The following is a 19,188-nucleotide window of genomic DNA, read 5'->3' as shown; positions in this document are numbered from 1 at the left end:
TTTGAGGATCATTTGCATTGAATGAAACTTTTAACAGTCATGGGATAAAATGATATTTAATTATTTATCATGTACTGAAGACAAAGGTATAGGAAAGGCTCATTTATATTGGAGTTCAGTTACTGCGTCTGTTTAGAGTGTGAGCTCCAGAGGGCTCGGATCATGTCTCCTCCATGTTAAATATAGTGCATGGCAGTGCCGCTGGAACAATGTTTATAGAGGGGAAGCTGAAAGCCATTGAACAAAACTGTAAGCCCTATCTATGATGGAAAGCACTTCAAGCCAGGGCGTGGTGCCGCACTCCCTGCACTCCTAGTTCCAGCACCCCTGGTGCATGGTATACAAGTGGCACTTAACACATCATAATTATTACACAGGAGTATCATTATACATAACAATATTTACAATGCACCAAGCATGACAAATATAGACGGCAAAAATATAGATGACAAAATACTGGGTCACTCTAAGCCCTTCACAAGATTTGCTCTTTTTTATATTAAAATGAGTTACATTATGTAACAACAATTGCACCCATTATTTAACAAACAAGACAGTAGCTACAAAAGTGTACACAAGAGGTTGTGTTCGCAGTACAACACTCAGGACTTTGACACCCTAACTCTCATCGGCTTAGTGGGAGTGATGGAGCTGACGCCTTACAAGTTGATCTCAGATTGTATCTGAGAAAAATTGTTCTCCTTAACTTCTGAGGATTGGACAAGAAGCAATGGGCTTAAATTGCAGCAAGGGCAGTTTAGGTTGGACATTAGGAAAAACTTCTTAACTGTCAGGGTGGTTAAGCACTGGAACAGATTGCCTAGGGAGTTTGTTGAATCTCCCTCATTGGAGATTTTTAAGAGCACGTTAAACAAACACCTGTTAGAAATGGTCTAGATAATATTTAGTCCTGCCATGAGTGCAGGGACTGGACTAGATGATCTCTCGAGGTCCATTCCAGTCCTATGATTCTATGATTTATTAACATTGCTCTGATGCCAGCTTTCATGCAGAACTGGACAGGGAGCTCCATTTGTGGGCTGCTGGTAGGATCTGACCCTGTGTGCTAAACAGTACACAGAAGGCCTGATTCTCAACTGTCTTGCACCTTACTAACACCTTTGGAAGGTGGGTGTAAAATGCTGCCACCAGTGTGAGATTTGGTTGTGTTTTTACACCCACACTGCATAGGTGTCAATGACTACACAAGTTGCAAAGCGCTTGAGAACTGAGCCCAGACACTGTGCTCATTTTCATTACTGGGGCTGAGGTGCAGCACATACAGTTCAGCAGCTAGAAAAAAGTCTGCTATTCATGAAGAAGCAAAACAGCAGGTTATTCGAGATGCATGAGAACAGTGTGCATAGCATATCTGAGGCTTAATTCTGCTCCGGCATAGATGCTTGATGTTACACAGCCCTTGGTTTGCACATGGAAGTGCAGTGCCATTAATGTTAATGAGAATTCCACGCATACATCTAAGCTAGCACAAGGCTCCAGATATTTGATGTCAGCTACAGGGACATATTATCATCATGTTTTTTTTGAAATTCAGGTACTTAACTATGAGCTCATTCACGAGGCACTAACTAGGATCCATTTGGTATAGTCAGTAAGTTCCTTCTGGCATATCCTAGTGAATGGAATAGGTGAAGGGAACCAGCTAATGAACTCTGAATTGGTGTCAGATTAGGGGATGGTGCCCTCAATCTGCCTAGCTCTTGAAATAATTAATTAGCAGTGTTTATTCTGTTCAGTAGATATAATAATTTCCTACCTGTGTTAAGTGGATTTTGGTGGCATGCACATCAGGGGCCTAAACTAAAGCCCATCAAAGTCAAATGGGAGTCCTTCCGAACATTTTCGATCAGGCTCTAGTTGATAAAGCAAATCATGCCTGAAACTGACCAGGCTCATCAGTTCTGAATACCCTGTAGTGTGTCTGAGCTGGAGGAGTCCAGCATTGCAGCGCTGTACTCTAGCCTTGTAGGAAAGCATCACACTTTTTGAATTGCCCTGTAAAGTCATTCTTCTAAGTGTTTTCAAATACACCTTTCCTGTCACAGCATTTTCATGATATAAAACCTAAAATAAAAGGCCCTTTAAACCGTGAGCTACAAACGGAAAGTAAAAACTCTGCTGCGCGTGACCCCAGCAGAGCTGTTTTCACAAGTTCTGGTGATAGGTATCCCAGAACCGAGAGTCAATAGAGCTCTCAGGGCCAAACTGTAACCTCACTAACACCTTTTGAATCCAGTGCTGGGGAACAGAAATAAATTAGGTCTGTAGTAGGTCTTAAATATCTGCTGCACCAAAGCAATGAAAAATATTGCTTACCATAAAAATGAATTCCAATGGGCTGCACTGCAGGGAAGAAAAGATCTCACAACACAGGTGATGAAAATGGGAACTTACTGGCCTTTTTCCTTCTGCTTTCTCAAATATTTATTTTCTCTCCACACATCAGAAATACTGATCAGGTAGTTCAGGCACTAGAGAGAACAGAGAAGATTACGCTCAATGATGATGAGCTGTCAATTTATTTTATTCAAACCTTGCCAAACAGTAATAACCAATGTCACTTGTAGAGTATCTGTGTAGGAGGGGCACTATATTGTCCCCCCAAGTGCTATGCTTTGTTTATGTACTAGCATTGATTCTGCTAATGCGAAGTCAGGGTGGTTTGCCAGAAGAACAAAAATTGGGTGATCTGTTCTCCAATCTTTTTCCAGTCATGGAATTTTTACTGTATAATGAGGCTGGTAGGTAGGGGATGCCTTAGTGTTCTAAGCATCTGATTTGAAATGCAAGCAGCCCTTCATCCTCCTGTCAGACAAAAGGAATAACATGCAGTTTAATACAGGTTAACCTTTAGGGTCAAACTGTTTTGCTCTGTATGGATATTTACATACGAGTAAAGGTGTGGTTCCCCAACCCTGCCACTATTTTTCAGTGTGCTCTACACCCATTGGTAGCTGTCCTACCCTCTAGCTCCCCGAATTGGCTGCATTTCCTTTCGTACGGCCCGGCAATCCTTTAGGATGATAAGTTTCATGTAAATCTAAAATATTATGGGTCAAACTCTGTTCTCAGTTATGCTGATGCGCTTTTACTGTGAATATCATTATATGGTCACAGATAACTCCAAGGATACTATTCTGATACCTTTGGTTATCACAAATACATTGTAGGATTAGATGTGCTGTATTTGGAACACTAATTAAATGTGATTTCAAATCTCTGAATAACCTTTTATAATGCTCTGGTTTTAGGATGCAGAACTCAGCAAGGATGGTGCAAAATTTGAAATGCAAAAAGGTACACTTCTTGATATTCTGGGAAAACTTTTACTAAATGAAATAAAGTGGAAAGTAGGTCTGTCAAGAGACAATGTTCTTTGCATCATTGAAAACACCATCGATAACATAAAAAATCTGGGGATGGCCTGCCCTGTGCTTGGAGCCTGATTTTGCTCCCAGTGAAGTCAATGGCAACACTCCCATGCAGCAGGTTTGGTTCCTTATGATGTTTCAGAAGGTCTAGAGTCAGTATCTTAATACCTATGGCAATCCTTGAGCTTTACGATGTCATTTTGGAACAAGATTTGAGGCGTCCTTTGCTCAGCATCTGGGTCTTTCAGTGCTATTATATCATGATAGCATGAGGCAGAAGAACATCTCTAGGAATGTGAGAAGGATAAGATGTCAGAAGAATAGAAAGTGCTTGCCAGGAAAGCTACCAAAAAGTGCTAAATTGCTAAATCTGCTAAACCAGTAACAAAGCACTGTTCTGCCAGTGCCCCAATGCTGCTAATCCTTTAGTTTACATAGGCAGAAAATATTTTACCAACTATTTACTATGTATTGTATGCCCATCATCTCTGTGAGGCCAGTGTTGGTACCAGACAAATGAATGAGTTCCTGCTGCTAATCAGAGCCAGCGAGTTAAAGCCCTTTTGAAGTCAGTGGGGCTCTATACCCGCAACCAAAGGGAGGATTGAAACACAACGTATTCAGAAGGCATGTCAAGGTGGCATGCATGTAAATACTTATTGGTGGTGTGCATTTTATAGTCTTGCCTGATGCATTCCCGTTGGTGCATCTGTCATATCTTGACTGGGCTCCTGTAAGGGAATGTCTTCACTGCAGAGTTAGCCCAGGTGATTAGCACCTGAGTCTGAGCATACAAGTTAGGCTAGCTCATACAAGTTAGGCTAGCTGCCTGTATTACTGCATCCTCACTGATGCTACACTCACCCATGTGTGTCACTAGGACTTCTGGAGGCACATCCCATAATGCTTGGCACTGCAGTAAATTGAGCCACTCTATAATTCTTTCCCAGTAAATTGTGGGAGGATTTGTCTGTCCTTCTAGGCACATGGGGAATTAGGGCAAGGCAATGGTGGACTATCAGCATTCAGTGATTTAGCCTGTGTCCTCTCTGGAAAGTGGACACATTACCAGCCCAAGTGAAAGTGGAACCCAGGCTCTATCACCTCCAGCCAGCCCAGCTAATCCAGGATGAAAGCACCATCAAACCTGGGTGAAAGGGTTTTTGTGTGCGTCAGAGCCTGGGCTAACTCTGCAGTGAAGACATTCCCTGCTCACCCCAAGCAGAGAGTGTTAGGGTAAGGCTTATTGAAGTGGTTAGTCGCTGCAGTTCACAGAATCCCACCGTCTGGGTGAGGTTGGTTTCTGTGAGTGCATAACACCTTTACACTGTGCCCCACCAGCAACCTATTGGTAATTCAGCATGCCAGCCAGCCCTCCAGGGTCTGGGAGTTGGTTATTTAAAGCTCTATCTGTCACCTCATTTGAACCTGAGATGTCTTTGCTGTCAGTGCCTGGAACACACCCTTTCAAGGTCAGCAGTAGGGCACTCTGAGCTGAAAGTCCCCACTTTGCTGTGCCCATCAGAGCTCGAATTCGCATTCATACACATGGGAATTTGTACACGTTTTGTTCGATCAGACTTTTGACTGAATATTACTGTAGGCCCTGGTCCTACTGGTCTCAGCATGGGCACGGGGGGCTGCTTCCATAGAGCTCATTGCAAGATCGGGGCCATTATCTCTATTAGACAGGGAAGTTTTCTATGAGGGGTGAGGCTTTTTAAAATCAGTCCTGATGATTCTGGCTCTTGTGTACTTTAATATTATTACACAGCGCGGAGGTGCGTCTAGGGCAGTCGCTGTACTGCCTAAGATAATGAATAAGGATAAACACATGAATAAATCACTGGCCTTGTTTGATTGCAGATGACAGGCAGCAACCAATTTCAGCTCACCTAACAGGGTTCAAGAACAGCACCAAGAAAATATCAGGTAAGGAACTCAGCTTTGCCAGACCCTATTCACAAATTGGAGGGGTGGAGAAGGAGGGGAAAGTGGGATTTATAAGTGGTGAAATAATCATAATAATTATTATAATAATTGGGAGGGCATATCTAGTGGAGTCCCCCAGGAGTCAATCCTGGGTCTGGTACTATTCAATATTTTCATTAATGACTTGAATAATGGAGTGGAGGGCATGCATATAAAATTTTCAATGACAGAGTTGCAAGCACTTTGGAGGACAGGATTAGAATTCAAAATAATCTTGACAAATTAGAGAACTGGTCTGAAATCAACAAGATGAAATTCAATAAAGACAAGTGCAAGTACTTCTCTTAGGAAGGACAAATTAAATGCACAACTACAAAATGGGGAATAACTGGCCGGGCAGTTGTAGTAGCCAAATCCTGAACAGGATCTGGGAGTTACTGTGGGTCACAACTTGAATATGAGTCAACAATGTGATGCAGTTGTGAAAAAGGCTAATATTCTGGGTTTATTAACAGGAGTGTTGTGTGTAAGACGTGGCAGGTAATTGTCCCATTCTATTCAGTTGAAATACTGTGTCCAATTTTTGGGTGCCATGCTTTTGGAAAGATGTGGATAAACTGCAGAGAGTCCAGAGAAGAGAAACAAAAATGATAAAAGGTTTAGGTAGCTTAACCTAGGAGGAAAGGTTAAAAAGACGGGGCATGTTTAGCCTTGAGAAAAGAAGACTGAGGGGGACCTGAGAACAGTCTTCCAATATGTTAAGGGCTGTTCTAAAGAGGACTGTGATCGATCGTTCTGCCGTGTCCACTGACAGTAGGATAATAAGTAATGGACTTAATCTGCAGCAAGGGAGAATTCGGTCAGATACTAGGAAAAACTTTCTAATTATAAAGCTAGTTAAATTCCGGAATAGGCTTCCAAGGAATGTTGTGGAATCCCCGTCAGGTTGGACAAACACCTGTCAGAGATGGTCTAGGTTTACTTAGTGTGCCTCAGCACAGGGGACTGGACTAGAAGACTTCTTGAGGTCCCTTCCAGCCCTCCATTTCTATCATTCTATGATAATATCTAGCGTTTCTGTAGTGCTTTTTCTATAGAGCTCAAAGCACTTCATAAAGGAGGGGAGTAGCATATCCGCATTTTACAGATGGAGAAACTGAGGCACAGAGAGGTGATGTGACTTGCTCAAAGTCACTCAGCAGGCCAGTGGCAGAGCCAGGAATAGTGCTCAGATCTCTTAAGTCCCAGTCCTCTGCTCTAACCACTGGGCACACATTTTCCTATATGGGGTTTCACACTTCAGGGAATCAAACTCAGTGGTAACTATGTAGAGTATTATTCTTGAGTCTGATGATATTTCATGTAGGCTAACTCCTGCTTGCCTTACTCGTGTCCATCTGCCCACTAGACTCCACTGTGACAATGCACTTGAATAAGGTGGGCTCTGTTTGGTCTTATGTGAAGTGTAATTGAAAGGCTACAGTGAGTTAGAAGAGAATAATTCCAGCATAGGAGTTTGGTGACAACATAAACTAAACCTCGCAATGAACATGTTTCCTTTTGCTTCATTATTGGTTGTTTTCTGTTTTTTTAATATCAGGTTTCCTAGAAATAAATAATAGATGGTCTTTAAGAAAAGGAAATAATGTCATTGTTTTCAAATGGACCACCCTCCTGCTGAAACCTGGCTAAAATACATTTGATTTTGTAGGCATGTCATGCACTTTGAAGGACTGGGGAATTGGGTGCCTTTAGCAGAGAGAGTGTTTGTGTGGTCTATGTGTGTGTAGTGTATGTGTGTGCTTTTCAGAACGTTATTTCTGGTGGTCATTTTTACAAGAAAAACTGCTAAATGAAGAAATCCCATCATACCAGGGATTGTCAGGCTCAGCTGTGAGTAGAGAAGGTTAGGGCTGGTTTAAGTGAAGAGTAATGTTCATCATATGCAGAATCTGAAATAGCCCATGCTAAACTGTAAGAACAGAATAAGGCCTAGTCCTGCAAACCCTTAGTCATGAGTGTTGTCTTTATGCATGCAAAGCGTCTCACTCTTCTCAAGGCTGTCTCCACATTTCCCCTAAAATTTCCCACCTTTGATATCAACAGGGAGAACACTCATTAGATAAGGCGCTGATGGTCACTGGCTTTAAAGGGTATCTCTACATTGCAATTAAAAACTCATGACTGGCCTGTGCTAGCGGACTCAGGCTCATGGGGCTCAGGCTATGCGGCTGTTTCATTGCACTGTAGGCGTTTGGGCTCAGGCTGGAGCCAGGCTCTAGGACCCTGCAAAGTGGGAGGGTCCCAGAATTCGGGCTGTAGCCTGAGCCCAAATCTCTCTATTGCAATTAAACAGCCCCTTAGCCAGAGCCCCAGGAGCGTGAGAGAGCTGGCACAGGCCAGCCATGGGTGTGTAATTGCAGCGTAGACATACCCTTAGTCACTATAATGAATGTATAGACACCACAGAGCCATGTTCTGTACCATCTCAATTACATTTATCTAGAACAGTTTCCTGAAACTGTGCTGAATTGGTTGTGGGCTTGTCTACACTTGCAGTTATACCATTTTCATCACTGGCTCGGCTGCACTAATTGTCAGCACTAGGTAAATTTTCTAGAGTAGTCCTGGCCCAGGAGACAGGCTGCAAGAGCAAAGGTGTATGAGTAAGAGTCTGCAAGATCAGACCTATAATCTGGTAAGAATCTCTAAACCTAAGCACATTTCAATTGACTCCGGAGTAATTACCAGTAACAGCAATAGCTCTTTCCATCTCTGACGCTACAACTCACACAGACTTTATTCCACTTTATAGCTCAACACATAACCTTGGGGAAACCTTTGTACCAAATAAAAATCACAAAAAAATTCCCTGTAATCCTATTGATATTATAATGCAAACTTACAAACACTCAGAAATGAACTAGTTTGGCTGGAACTCAGTGCCTAGACTCAGCCATTGGGGAAAAGAAAACAAGACAGTAACATGCACATGTATAGACCTCATGCTGGATTATTCCTTCACTAAGAGAACTTCCTATTAAAGGTCAAGATACCCATCCTGCTCCCATTGCAGCGAATGGTATTTCAGTTTCTCCAGGGTTGGGTTCTTTGTGAGGTAATTAGAAACACTGATACTGGATATTATTTTCATATTAATATCCGAGGCTGGAGTTCATTCTCTTCTCTTTACTGGACTACAGTAGGTCACTCAACACATAGCTTGCTCTGAAACAGACAGAACCTTCAATGGGATTATCTGTGTGCCCTAAATCCAGATTAGCCTGTGGGTGTTTAAATTCTGCTCTGTGTTTAGCGCCACTCTCAGAACTCCATCAGGTCTAGCAAACTTCCAAAAACCTTAGTTATTTATTTTGTACTTCCTTACCTGATTCTCACTCTTTTTTTCCTATTAGGAAAAAAAAATCAAGACTTTTTTTTTTAATGTAAGGTTGAAAATGAATATTTGCTCAGTAAACTTCAATAGGACTTGATTTTGCATTAGAGAAGTCAATGGGAACTTGGTAATTGACTTCAGTGGGCACAGGATCAGGCCCATAGAGAAAAAAAGCCCTCTAAAGGTATGTCTACACAGCAACTAGACTGTGGCCTGTGCCAGCCGACTTGGGCTCGTGGGGCTTGGGCTGTTTCATTGCTGCATAGACTTCCAGGCTTGGGCTGGAGCCTGAGCCCTAGGATCCTCCTACCTCACAGGGTCCCAGAGCCCGGGCTCCAGCCCGAGCCCAGAAATCTTCACAGCAATGAAACAGCCCTGCAGCCCAAGTCCTGCAAGCCTCTTGGCTGGCACGGGCCAGCCACAAGTGTCTAGCTGCTGGGCAGATGTATCCAAAGAGTTCAAGCTGGAGCTCGGGCTTGGCAGCCCAGGGAGAAGGGTGGGCTTCAGAGCTTAAGTCACAACATCTACACAGCTGTTTTGAGCGCTGTAGCGCGAGATCAAGTCTGTAGCCTGGGGCCCTGAGACTAGCTGCTGCAGGCAGTGTAGGTGGACTCTAATTGCCTGGCATATTTCATGTTCTACATTAGAGACGGTTTTAGTTATTTCAGTTTCGCTATTTGACAGTGCTCAAGGTGGATGTACACGTCAGCCAAGAAAAGGCCCCTCCTGTGCTCTTTGACCCATATCTCTTTGACTCTAATGGGCATTTTACCTGAGTAAGGACGTACTCCTCAAATGTCCTTGACACCTCCACTCACCCCCACCAACTGTGGCAGCCGGTGCACAAACAAGAGCCCATCCTGGCATGCAGCAGACAGTGCTGCCGATGCTGTTGGGGGAGATTTGTGTTTTGCCACGAGAAAGTTTATGGTATGTAAGTTGCTAGGCTCGGAGGCGCCTGTTATGACTGTAGAATGAAACCTGTAGCAAGATTATTTTTATACGTTCTCACCTGATTCCCACCCTCTTCAGTAGCTGGAAGAGGGCGATGGAAGGAGGAACGTAAAGACAGTGTACAGGTCAGAAACGAATGTCAGCACCTGGGTGTTGAACACACCTGATAATACAAAAACCATCATTCCTTTCAGAGGGACTCTTCATGGCTTTGAGTCAGCTCCTCTCAAAGGCAATACCCGAGCATCTGAAGGCTGCATTGACTTCAATGGAGCTATGACCATTTACACCAGTTGAGAATCTGGCTCTTTGTGTCTATTATTTGTAGCAAAATGTGTTATAACCATGACTACTTCTCTGCTGCATAAAGAAGGCCAAATGCTAAGCCACACACCAGGTCAATCAGAGGGGACAGCGTGGGTTAAGAACCAAAAAACCCAACTTCCTTCCTGTGTATAAATATGACAGCAGTGCAAATCTGTGGCCACTCTAGTGCTGGGATCCCATCAGAGTACAGAGGGGAGGGAAAGAATATCCACCTTGAGCTCCCAATCCAGCTCTAATAATTCCCATCACCGTTGGTCAACTTGTACATGATGTCAACCGATACAACTACTTGCCATGAAGAACAAAGAGCCCCTTTCTCCCAGAGCAGGGAAGGGAGCCCAGCAAGAGGGAGGCTGTGCTGTGCTGTGGGCAGTGCTCACAGCCCCAGAGGAGGAGCATCTGGGCAGGAGCAGGATGGAGACTGGGAAGCTGTGCTGGGGAGCAGTTATCTTGCTACATGGTATAGATACACTTTGAGAGAGACAGTTTTTACCACAATGAGCTTACAGTCTAAAGAGACAAGAGAGACTCGGGGTTGGACTGATTCCATGCACATGAAGAAAAGACATACTAGTGGCACCTTAGAGACTAACCAATTTATTTGAGCATAAGCTTTCGTGAGCTTCTAAGGTGCCACAAGTCCTCCTTTTCTTTTTGCGAATACAGACTAACACGGCTGCTACTCTGAAACCTGTCATTCACATGAAACGTTCTAATGGTATTTTTTTCTCCTAATGTGATTTCTGACTCATTCAACTCAAAAGCGATGTTTTTCCCTTCACAGTTTTACAGTGGCAGAAAACGGGGTATGCCCCTATGAGCAACCTGATATCCTACAAAGGAGGGAAATTGAAGGTGGAAAAAGAAGGGCTCTACTACATCTACTCCCAGGTCAGCTTCTGCACCAAGCAAACTCCTGGGGCGCCATTTACGGTGTTTATTTATTTGAACCTACCATCGGAATTTGATCGGCTCTTATTAAAGGGACAGGATACACACAGCTCATCCAGTGTTTACTGTGCCCTCCAATCCACTCACCTGGGAGGAGTGTTTGAACTCCGGAAAGGTGACGTGGTGTTTGTTAATGTGACAGATTCGACTCAAGTGAACTATGATCATGGAAACACATACTTTGGTATGTTTAAACTCTATTGAGACGTGACCTGCCATGAAGAAGAGAGCTGCAGGAGGCCCAATCCCAACTTTGTTGAACAAAGTGACTTCTGGTTTCCAATATTTATGTTCCTCTGCATCTTTAGTTTTCTTGTATCTAGTTCTGTATATTGTGTTATTTATTAACAGGGGTGGAATGAGCCCTTAGAACAGAAACAGAACAAAGTTTGGAGCTGTTACTGTGTGCACTTTGTTCTCACCTTTTCTCATTGCAGAATGTCTGTACACATCTGTATCATATGTATTTAAGCCTTCCATGCCCTGTGTGCTATCACTTGTCTGACAGGGTGGATATGCTTATTTAGTAGAACATAATATGAGTGTTTCTTTCCAAACAACATTATGTATCTCTCAGGGGACTCCAGTCAGATAGATTATATGTACCTCTTTTTCAATCTGCTTATAAAGTAACAGTGGAAAAACTTTAAGGGTTTAGAAGCATCTTCTCTAGGAAAAAAGCAATCAGCAAATTGCCATCCTTAAGCAGTAACTGCCAATGATACATATTTACCATTTAAATTCTATATTTCACCTGAAGTCTCCCTTCTTTTCATCTCTGTATATGTACAATATACAATCAGCAGAGCCTTGTACCTTTTATAATCATGTGATATTTGCTGAGGCTTGTTCACACTAGGTGAAATTCACTCCAGAGAAGAAGGGCCTGCACAAGGTCCATGAGCCACTTATGTCCTCAGAACAGGGCTTCAGTGAGCCGTAAATAGTCCTCTGCCCCAGGGTGAATTTCATGCACAGGCCTAGACTGTCCTGTATAGATTTGTGAATGAAGGGGACACTGCTCATGGAACAACCCACACCCACGTGGAAGGGAGCCTCAGCCACCCTCCCCGTACCACTACCCCTTCTCTCCAGGCCCCCCGGACAACCCTCCTCCATGGGCCCTTATTGCACACTATGGGAAGGAATGGGAAGGCAGAAGGCTGGACCAGGCAGGATCCCCTGTCCAGTCCTATGATATACCTCCAAGTTGTCTTATCTATTGTGTAGAGCCTCCCCTGGGCATCTTGGGGCTACCACAGCCAGGGTAGCTCCTGGTAGAGCGGCTCCACTGTGGTCACTGGGGCCATAGCTGGTGCAGAGGAACTGGAGCTCTATGGATAGGCCCCAGAGCCTTTTCCATGTGGGATCAATGGGTAGTATGGGGATGTCCTTGCTGAGATTTTTCTCCCCAGACATTCCTCCCATGGACTGTTTGAGAGGGTGATCTGGGCCATAATAAATTAAGACAGTTACATAGCACCTTGCACCCAAAGATCCCAAATACCAAGAGACTTTTCAGGGTCCTGATCCTGGAACTCTTACTCACTCAAGTGGTGCTCACTCATGGGAGTAGCTCTGTTGAAGTAAATAAGATTGCTTGTGTAAGGGTTGCAGGATTGGGACATAGGATTTTTGCCTGACTAAAGATTGCAAGATTGGCCCATATAGCATACCATGGTCACTTGCCCCATCTTCAGTATGCAGCCACCTCTGGGATGGAAAGCAGTAATCTTTACACACAGAACATACCAACACCAGTGACTGTGGATTTAAGGTCTGATGCTGCACCCATGGATGTCAATGGGAGGCATGCTCAGAAACTGCCAGTCTAATTTTATTATAATTTAATATGTAGTGTTGGTGGCATAACTTTATTAGAAAATGGAGTCAGTGAAATGTTTTTGTTTGATGCATTGTGTAAAAATTATTTATTTAATTAAAGCTGTATTATATTCATGGACAAAGGGAGGGAACAACTCGAAGCTGCACTGGAAAATAGAAAGTGTGCAAGGAATAAACATGACTGTTGTTATGTTTGTGCAGTAATGTTGGATCCGCAGTATTGAATGTTGAGTTCTGAAGTGCTAAACCGGAAGTGCTGTGTTGCTTATACATCACAGCGCTGAGCTGATCTGCAGTCTTGCTACAACAGTTGGTGTAGAATTCTGCATACTGTAGTGTTACAAATAACATACCCTTGATAAATTAACAAATAAAATTTCATTTTATACAGTTTTTAATGTGATTGCATTTTTAAAAAATATAATGCCAGAGTTTGCCACTCTGATTTGGGGTCTAGCGTGGAGTTCTATACTGTTGCCCATCACTGTATCATCTGAGCACGGATACTATATATGCTTTCCTAACTGAAGTCATGACACTCAACATTATATATACTCTTGCAGTTTGAAAGGGATTTTGACTTTTTCTCTGTTGCCATACACAATATTCCAGTGCTTGTTTCATCCATGTATTTCCTGTGTATCTGTATGAGTTTACTCCCACCTCTTTTTTTTTTTTTTGCGTAACTTCCTCCTCCTGCAAAAGTTATTCTTCATCAGATGGAAGTGGAAAAGTGAAATTATCTCAGCCAATCAGAATGCAGTTACATACAATTCTCTTCACACTGACTGATTTAGGGAATCTTATTTGCATACTGACTCTGTGCAATAACTACGTAGTATACAAATATATGTACCCTAGTTGGTTGCCAGCCATTATCAGCCAGTTAAAGAACAAGGATCGGTAGAACCATTGGATAGTTATTTCTCACAGATTGTTCTGTAAATGCAACTCTTTGCATTTCCATTCCTGCAATGCAGCAGTGGTGAATCCTGTGATGGGGGGAAGAGGTGGCTGCAGCATGTAATACATACAGGTGTCTCATTTTCAACAACCAACATGAAAATAAGAAACAATATGGGATATTTAGCATAATAGAAACTTACGGAGTTTTTAACATCATTTCACATTGACATAGAAATCAAACCCCGCGAATGGAGTCAGAAGGAATGGACAGCAGATATCTCAGGGCAGAAGATCAGCTACAGCTGGGAAACAGTGAACTTATCAAGGCTTCTGTCCCTGAAGCAGGGGCTTTCACCAGGTCTCTGCAGCAGTCAATGCTGTGACCATGAGATACTGCCATCTCACCTTTGAGAGGTGAAAGCACTGTGATCAAGGAACTCCCTGGCCTGGCCCCAAGACATCTAAAAGAGCCTAAAGACCTGGGATGAAGACAGTGGTCGACACTTGCACTGCTCAGACACGATGGAACTCTCTGCAATAAGGGTAAGGCTCTTCTGTGTGGGACACAGAGCTTTCCTGGGGGCTGGTCAGAGACTATGGAACAAACTCCCCCAATGTTCTGCGTTCAAGCATAAAAACAGAGAGAGCATCATTCAGGCTTTAATCCTTCCTCCACATACAATGCACTCTCTCCTCAAGCACTTACTGAAAGTAGAGTTCTCTACATTCCTAGCCGTTACCCTATACATAATCATACTCATCATACCGCAACGGCCCCATTAAGCAGCTAGCTATTGTAACACACAGGAACGAAGGACCATTACAAATCTCACTACCTTTTGCTCCAAATTTAAGATGCATTTCTTTGACAGAGTAATGTGTATTAAAAACCAACCAACCAAACAAAAAACCCTACCAAAACAAAACATTCCACTGCACACACAATTCGCCCCTGGGGAGAGGATGAGAGAACATATAACACGTGACAGATGTTAGTCACTGTGCTTATGCACTACTGAAGGTGCTCAGATACCATGGAGATAAGTGTGGTGGTAGAAGAGGCTATATACAGTAGAATACAATAGACACAAGAATTGCACCAGTAGAATTCATCCTTTTTCGGTGGTGGCACACATGCATCCAAACTCATGTGTGTCTACCACCAAAATATCCTTCAGGTTTTTCAGTGTAGTTATTCCCCTATTCAGAGTTGCGCAAATCCCTAATGGCGGAGCTATATCAGCACAGTAGCAACGTGGACACACAGGCATCAGTACTGTATTGCCAGCCTCCACAGATAAAAAAATCATGAGTTTTTCTTTTGAAAAGACGATTATACTGTGCTTTTTTGGTCTGTCTTTTGATTTTTGATCTCCCCTGGCCCATCCCCAGTGTGCGTGTGTGGTTGACAATCAGTGTTGTCCACTCTCCCAAATTTATTGGGTAAGGTGATTCTGGTCCCTACTGCAGAAGCTCTTACCCCCACATCTTCCTGTCCCCTGCCTAGCAAATAATTCTGCCACCTGGTTCCCACTCCAACAGTTCAGCCTCCACCCCTCAAACCTTCAGTTCAGCCCTCCAGTCTTCCTACCCGTATCCATTCAGCCACCCTCAGTTCCCAGCACCTCAGTTCAGCCCCCTCTATTCATACCCACTCAGTTCAGCTCCCCGTGCCCCTCCAGTCAGCGCCCTCTGCCCCCCCCTCAGTTCAGCACCCCCTCAATTCAGCCACCTTAGCCCCCCACAGTTCAGCCACCCTTAGTGCCCAGCACCTCCATTCAGCCCCCTTAACCCCATCTGTTCAGCTCCCTGCTCAATTCAGAACCCCGGCGTCCCTCAGGTCAGCTCCCTCAAACCCCCAGTTCAGTCTCCCACTCAGTCCAGCCCCCTGCATCCCTCAGTTCATCCCCCTGCATTGCTCAGGTCAGCCCCCCACAACTCCCCTCACTTCAGCCCCCCCAATGCCCCTCAGTTCAGACTCCTCAGCCCTGTCTGTTCAGACCCCCGCCCTCAGTTCGGCCCCCTTAATCTGCTTCAGTTCGGCCACCTTAGCCATCCCGCAGTTCAGCCCCCCCCCCCTTAGTTCTGTCCCCATCCCCAAGTTCAGCCCCCCAGCCTCACCTCTGCTCCTCCTGGGTTCTTCACACCCCTCTCCCAGGCCTAGGGGCTGCAGTGGGGTCCCCTCCCCCTTCCAGGCTAGAAGGGGGGGAGGGGGGCTCCATGGGCTGTCACCCCCCCCGTGCCCCTTCCCAGGCGATGCTGGGGGGGGTGGGGTGGGGGCAGAGGAACCATCCTGTCCCCACTGCCCAGAGGATGGGGTGGGGGCCACCCTAAGTGGCTGGGCTCTTTGCACCCCCGCCCCCTCCTGAGAGAGGCTGAGGTTGCTGAGGAGAGAGAGAGAGAGCGCAGCAGCGAGCTCAGCCTGCAGCAGCTCTGATTGGTTATTCTGCCCCAAGAGGCGGGCAAGCAGGCTGGGCATCCAATCAGAGGGCTCAAATTCCCCAAAAGGCCAGAGCGCCTCCCTTCATGGCCAGAATGGCTCATGCCCAGGCCAAGGCCCTGTGGCTGAGAAGGTGGTGGGGGTCGGGCAGGTGCACGCTGACCCCCATGCTGGCAGCCCTCCCGCTGCAATCCCACACTGCGCCACTCCCGTCAGCCGTGAAGCTCCCCCCAGGGAGAGTGGGATGAGGGTGGGTTTGGGAAGGAGGTGGAGGACTCTGGGATGCCTACCCACAACGCACCATGGCTGTAGTGACAGAGCTGTAGTATGAGGAGTGGAACTGGAGAGGGAGGGTCTGGCTTCAGGAGCGATTTGCTGCAAAGTGACACCAAATCGCTCCTTATTTGGGGCTTTTTCGTAATAGGTGACGTCCACACAGAGGTGTAGTTTGAGAACGGTTCTAGCAGTGGTTTCAGTGATTGACTGGCATCAAGGTATATGCACTTCATTTGAATTTTAGAATCCTCCTATCCCCACTCCCATTCATTTAAGAAAACACGCCCAAGTTTGTGAACTTTCTGGCCTGTCCACTTGACACAGCCTATGTTCCATTTTTTTGTCCCAAACCGGGATATGCTTCAACGGTTCAACACAGGCATATACCACATTGAGGCAACAGAGACCATGGAGGATGGAGAGAGCAAGGATGACCTTTTTAAATAACGTAAGTACACACAAATGTATTATTTTAATATTTTTAATGTGTAACAATGTTGTATGCAGCAAAACTAGAACTACTAAAAATATGGAATTTGTATCCCTCCTCCCACATCCCCTTCCTCTGAAATGGGGTGGACTCGTTTTGAAAGGCAGTGCCACTTTTTTTTCTTCATGAGACTTGGCAACGTGATCTGGGCCAGGCTGCTGGCGAGCACAGGCCCCTTAGCATCTATGTGTATGCTCAGCAAAGATCTGTCCTATAAGTTGGTCTGCCTGCCACGTCCCTTACTGCTAATGGCAACGACCTGTGTGCAGGATCTCCATATTGTAAACAGGCCTTGAATAAGAAGCAGAGTTCTGACTTCTTCATAAGGCTGATGTAAACTATAATTTTACATTCAGAAGATTAAGCCAGATAATTGCATCAGGAGTAGTGAAGTGTACTACTGTGATGTCTCCTTAATATTTGTGAATTGGGCATGGAACGGTTTTATGTTCCATGGTCTGTTCTGGGTGGCCAGGGAATGGTGAGCACACATGGAAGACAATCATGCAGCCAAACCTGTGGACAGCATGCAAGGACCCATGGGAAAGAAGGGAAATAATAGCACTGGTTGGAAAATGTATTTTTCACTGATTTTTTCATTTTTATTTTATTTTGTTGAAAAACTTGGTCTTTGGTTGCTGAAGAGCAAAAATTTCTTTTGTTTTTTTAACCACCTAAAACACAGATAAAAATAGATGTTTTCTTGTGAAAATGTCTGTTTAATCAGAAAGCTGTTTTGGTTGCAAAAAGGTTTTGACGAACATTTTTCCAACCAGCTCCACTGACCAGTCAAATGCCCCTGAAGTTAATGCAGCCTCAGACAGCAGCGACTTCAGGAAGATGGGCTACATGGATTGCAAGAGATTCTTTGCTCCTCAGACTCTCTTCAATTTTGTCTATGTCTGAAACACCCATATGAACATGGCTCCAGGGCCACTTTGCTCAGACCATGGCAGCTTTGTGCATTTGGGGTGGGGGACTCCAACTGGGTCTCTGCTCTCTTGGCACTGGATCTTTCTACCCCTTTCCCTACACTCTGCCTCTAGGATTCTTCGTGGTGCCAGTCTCCTGCCTTGGACTATAGACTCTTCTTCGGTGCCTTGCTCTTTCAACTGGTTCTTTGTATCCTACGGAACTGTGGCAGCGTGTATGCACATGATGCAATATCCATTCTCAGGAAAACACTGCAGTTATACTAGGTATCCATCCGCTCCCGCAAGTAGCACGTGGTCTGCTCGGTTCCAGCCTCTCCCTCCCTCTACCCCAAGGTCCACCTCTCGCGCTGGTATTTCTGCAAAGTTATGGTTGCAGTGGTTTTGAGGGCACAGTTTCTTGATATTCACATGGTTTCCTGCCTGGGTGTGGTGCTTACTCTTCCTTTTTCCTCTGAAGGGACAATCTGCTTAATTCCTGTCAAATTCCTACTAGGAAGCTCTGCAACCAGACACTGGGGGCCTGAGTTTCCATTGTCATACATTTTGTGCAGTCATTGACAGCAGTGCAAAGTAGGTGTAAAACTCTACCAAAGCAGAATCAAGGAAATGTAGGACTGGAAGGGACCTTGAGAGGTTATCTAGTCTAGTCCCCTGCACTCATGGCAGGACTGAGTATTATCTAGACCATTCCTAATGGGTGTTTGTCTAATCTGCTCATTAAAATCTCCACTGACAGAGATTCCACAACCTCCCTAGGCAATTTATTACAGTGCTTAACCACTCTGACAGGAAGTTTTTCCTAAATATCTCATCTAAATCTTCCTTGCTTCCCTAAGCCCAGTATGTCCTGTCCTCGATGGTTAAGTTGAATAATTTATCACCCTCCTCTTTATAACAACCTTTTCATACTTGAAGACTATGTCTCCCCTCAGTCTTCTCTTCTCCAAACTAACAAACCCAGTTTTTTCTCTCTCCTCATAGATCATGTTTTCTAAGCCTTCAATCATTTTTGCTGATCTCTTCTCGACTTTCCCCAGTTTGTCCACATCTTCCCTGAAGTGCACTGCCCAGAACTGGACATAGTCCTCCAGCTGAGGCCCTGTCAGTGCTGAGTGCAGGGAAAGAATGGTAGCTTTACACCCATTCTGCTCTGGAGTCAATGGCAGCACAAGGTTCAGGGCAACAAGCAACCAGGCTCAGTGAACATGACCTGGGGGAGGGGAAGGGAATTCCCATCCTGCTGCAGTTTGGTTTTTTGTGGTCACACTTCTTCCCCTGCCTTGGGAACAAGATGATAACATTTCAGTCAGACTTGACAACCACATTAAACCATTGTGAGGCAT

General features: G+C 44.7%; 1 protein-coding gene across 1 annotated transcript in view; it reads left to right on the top strand.

The window, feature by feature from the left end:
• Nucleotides 1-11,270, top strand: part of CD40LG (CD40 ligand) — a gene marked incomplete at its 5' end in the record, with an annotated part of 51,663 nt that extends 40,393 nt beyond the window's left edge. Inside the window, 3 exons of the mRNA XM_084639229.1 lie at nucleotides 3,273-3,318; nucleotides 5,259-5,324; nucleotides 10,787-11,270. Coding sequence (XP_084495355.1) covers nucleotides 3,273-3,318; nucleotides 5,259-5,324; nucleotides 10,787-11,157 — 483 coding nt within the window. The 3' untranslated portion in view covers nucleotides 11,158-11,270. The remainder of the gene's footprint in view (nucleotides 1-3,272; nucleotides 3,319-5,258; nucleotides 5,325-10,786) is intronic.
• Between the last annotated feature and the right edge of the window lie 7,918 nt (nucleotides 11,271-19,188).

The sequence above is a fragment of the Lepidochelys olivacea genome (genome assembly GCF_965140295.1).
Source record: "Lepidochelys olivacea isolate rLepOli2 genome assembly, chromosome: 9".
In the NCBI taxonomy this organism is placed as follows: Eukaryota; Metazoa; Chordata; order Testudines; family Cheloniidae; genus Lepidochelys; species Lepidochelys olivacea.
Note: the sequence above shows the minus strand (reverse complement) of the source record. Positions and strands in the feature narration are given on the sequence as shown.